General features: G+C 53.2%; 1 protein-coding gene across 1 annotated transcript; it reads right to left on the bottom strand.

Moving 5' to 3' along the window:
* Positions 1-1097: 1097 nt before the first annotated feature.
* On the bottom strand, positions 1098-2270 carry LOC143850554 (uncharacterized). The gene is made up of 2 exons (XM_077359793.1): positions 1984-2270; positions 1098-1827 (listed from the first exon to the last, which is right to left on the bottom strand). Exons 1-2 carry the CDS (start codon positions 2268-2270, stop codon positions 1098-1100), a joined length of 1017 nt encoding a protein of 338 aa, XP_077215908.1.
* Positions 2271-3454: the final 1184 nt, after the last annotated feature.

Raw genomic sequence — 3454 nt, 5'->3', positions numbered from 1 at the left:
AGCGAGTACCCAAGTTTTAGTGAACTGGGTTTCCGAGCAGGTTTGGTTTTTATGCCCGGGCCCGTTCCTGACCAGGAGTCCGCTCCCGGTCTTTGTGGAGACGAGCCGAGGCGAACCAAGCAGCGAGTACCCAAGTTTTAGTGAACTGGGTTTCTGAGACGATTTGGTTTTTCTGCGCGGGCCCGTTCCCGACCAGGAGTGCGGTCCCGGTCTTTGTGGAGACGAGCCGGGGCGAACCAAGCAGCGAGTACCCAAGTTTTAGTGAACTGGGTTTCTGAGATGGTTTGGTTTTTATGCGCGCGGGCCCGTTCCCGACCAGGAGTGCGCTTCCAGTCTTTGTGGAGACGAGCAGGGGCGAACCAAGCAGCGGCATGATCTGAGGAACTCGGAACTTTGCAAAGAAGCAGTAGCCTTTTTTCATTATCCACACAAGCGTAATTACAATGGCATCCGCTTTTGTGTCGGGCGGCAGGCTATTGATAGTATTTTCTGAGGTCTTCGGCAGGTTCAGTCACCTGGGCTTCGTTTCTCAGATCAAGTAGCTCAATCGGCAACGATTCTGATACATTTTTGCCTTTGAGTGCCATGGCATAGCACTCCCTGGACTGTGGTTGATCTCCTCTGACTTCTCCCATGCCGTTTGGCGTTATAAACTTCATTTTCTGGTGATACGCTGAGGTGACTGCACGGATGAGGTTCTGGCCTCGACGTCCCAAGACAGCGTTATAGACCGAAGTGGCCCTCACTACCAGGAAGTTGACCATTGTGAAAGCTTGACAGGGCGGTTCCCTGACGAGGACTGGGAGTTCAATCTGCCCTTCCACTTTAACAATTTCTCCTGAGAAACCAAACAAATCAGAGTTCGCCGGCTTCAAGCGGTCATTTCCTATCATCATCTGCTCGAATGCAAGGTAGTACAGAATGTCGGCCGAACTCCCGTTGTCGACGAGGATCTTCTTCACTTCCCAGTTCGCGACTAGCATGGTTATGACCAGGGCGTCGTCATGGGGGAGTATCAAGTTGTCGAGGTCCGCGTCTAAGAAGGAGATCTTGTTCTCTGTCCTCATCTTCTTGCTGCACGTGTGCACAGCGTTGACTCAGTGTGCGTAGGCTTTTCGAGCAGCAGATGATGTACCCCCGGCGGCTGGTCCGCCCATAATTGTGTTGATGACCCCCTTGGGCTGGGATCGGTGTATCTCCTGCTGTGGACTGGACGACGGGGGAGATTGGTTCCTCACAGGAAACGGTGGGGGTCGTCGAGGGCTTTGGCCATGAGGGCTTCTCCCCCTACGCTCTCTTCTGTCGCCATTACTTTTAACATACCTTTTTTGGTACCCCCGATTAATGAGCAGCTCGATTTCTTCCTTGAGTTGCCAGCATTCATCTGTGTCGTGCCCGTGGTCTCTACGGAACCTACAATACTTCGACTTGTCTCTCTTATTTCCTTTTGAGATCATCCTGGTTGGCCATCTTACGAATTCTTCTCCCTCGATTGCGGCCAGTATGCTTCTCCAGGAGGTGTTGAGGGGGGTGTAATTCTCTTCCCTCCTCTGCTGGGATCTTTCTCTTCTCGGGGCTTTATCATCCCTACGCAGCTTGGTAGGGTTCTTTTCTTCAGAGGTCCTCCTTCGGTTTGAATCTAAGGCTGCCAGAGTCTCCTCCACGGCTAGGTACTCCTCGGCTCCAGCCATCAGATCCGCCAATGAGTGCGGGTTTTGGCGAGCTATTGATCGCCGGAAATCATTAGACTTGGTGCCCGCTAGGAGCACATTTACTGCGGCTGAGGGGTCCAAGTTTGACACCTGGAGGGCCTCTCTGTTAAAACGGCTGACGAATGTTTTTAGAGGTTCATTATCCTCCTGCAGCAAGGCCATCAAGGATGCTGTTGTTTTCGTTGGCCTCCGGCTGCTCATAAAATGGCGGACTAGGTCGTCCCCAAAGTCCTCAAAGTTGCTAATGGAGTTCGGCTTGATCCTCGAGTACCAGTCCTGGGCCGCGCCCGTCAGTGTGGTCGGGAATGTTCTGCAGAGGAATCCGTCAGAGGCGCCGTGAAGGAGTATCATAGTCCTGAACGTCTCCAGGTGGTCCACAGGATCAGTGGTTCCTTCATATTGCGGAACCGTCGGCATTTTGAACCCTCTGGGTGCTGGCGCGTTCATAACATTATCGGTGAACGGAGGTTTACTTGAGTACGTCTTTACAGCGGGCCGGCCTTGATCCTTTGCCAGCTCTTCTATACGGTGGTCTATCTCTTTTATCCTCCATAACATTGGGTCAGCCCTCCGGTCTGCTCGGCCCAACGACTTATTTTGCTCTACCGAGGGGCTCGCGGCGGAGCCGGAGTGACTTTCCGGACTCCTTCGATGATGCCGGGATTTTTCCCGCGGCGCTCGGTCTTCCTTGGCTTGGTGCTTCTGCGCGGAGCGAGATCGTGACCTCTGGCGGTGGCGAGGCTCTATTTGGGCCTGCCCGGTTCTGGAATGATGGACTCGCCTTGTGGAGTGGTGGGTCCGGTTTCCACTAGGGCGCGCTGGCTCTCCCCTGTGGGCACTCGACCTTTCCTGTACAGGTCGTGGGGCCTCTGGGGGATGCTAGAGAGGCGCTTGGATCAGATGTTGGTATTGATCGACAAGAGCAGTCATCTGTTGGAAGAGAGCTTGCACTTGATCCGGAGTGGGAGTGGGATTGATGTGTTCCGAATGAGCTGGGCTCTGCTCTGTTGTAGCAGAGGGAGCCACCACCTGCGAGGCGATTCGCTCGCTCCAGGTCCTGCGAGGTACTACGGCTTGGGTAGTTCGTGCAGTTGGTACTCGAGCACTCTTCCGCCCTGCCATTTTGTATAGGGGATTCGAACAGCTTTTAGTTTGGGGACCCACGGATGGCGCCAATCTGTTAGGCCTAAAATCGGTAACAGATACGGCAGTGACGTAAGAGCTGAGCTAGAGGACCCGAGGAGTCGAAGTGAAGGAGCTGAACCCTGCACAAGAGCAAACGAGGTCAGAAGACCAACCCGGAGTCGTTGCTCCGGACGGGCCCTTCGACACTCAAGTGAGTACGAGCAGGAGTGCAGAGCCAAATTTGAAGAGTGGTAGCTTAGAAGTTATTCCCTTTTGCTTTGAGCCTTGAGAGGCCTTTTATAGAGGGAGACCTGGGGTGGTTGGATTACCTACCCCAGGACAGGTGTCAGCCCTTTTGTGTGAGTAGGTTTACCTACTCTTAGGGAATTACCGGATTGCCCCTGGGCCGATGATGGATTTGTGGTGGGCCCTTCTGGGGCCATGTGTCAACAGGTAATTAGTTGTTGTTTTTCATACCCCATCAGGTACAATTGGGAAAGTTGCAGTCAATTCTCTAGATGTATGGGATCTTTTTGTTTATGAATTCTGGCACATCATGACGGGAAGTGGGCCCATTACGACTCATTGACTACGCCCAATTAATTTAGCTTAGTTTG

This window comes from Tasmannia lanceolata, unplaced genomic scaffold (genome assembly GCF_043159265.1).
Source record: "Tasmannia lanceolata isolate RefF3 unplaced genomic scaffold, GAP_Taslan_0.1 ptg000018l, whole genome shotgun sequence".
Classification (NCBI taxonomy): domain Eukaryota; kingdom Viridiplantae; phylum Streptophyta; class Magnoliopsida; order Canellales; family Winteraceae; genus Tasmannia; species Tasmannia lanceolata.
Note: the sequence above shows the minus strand (reverse complement) of the source record. Positions and strands in the feature narration are given on the sequence as shown.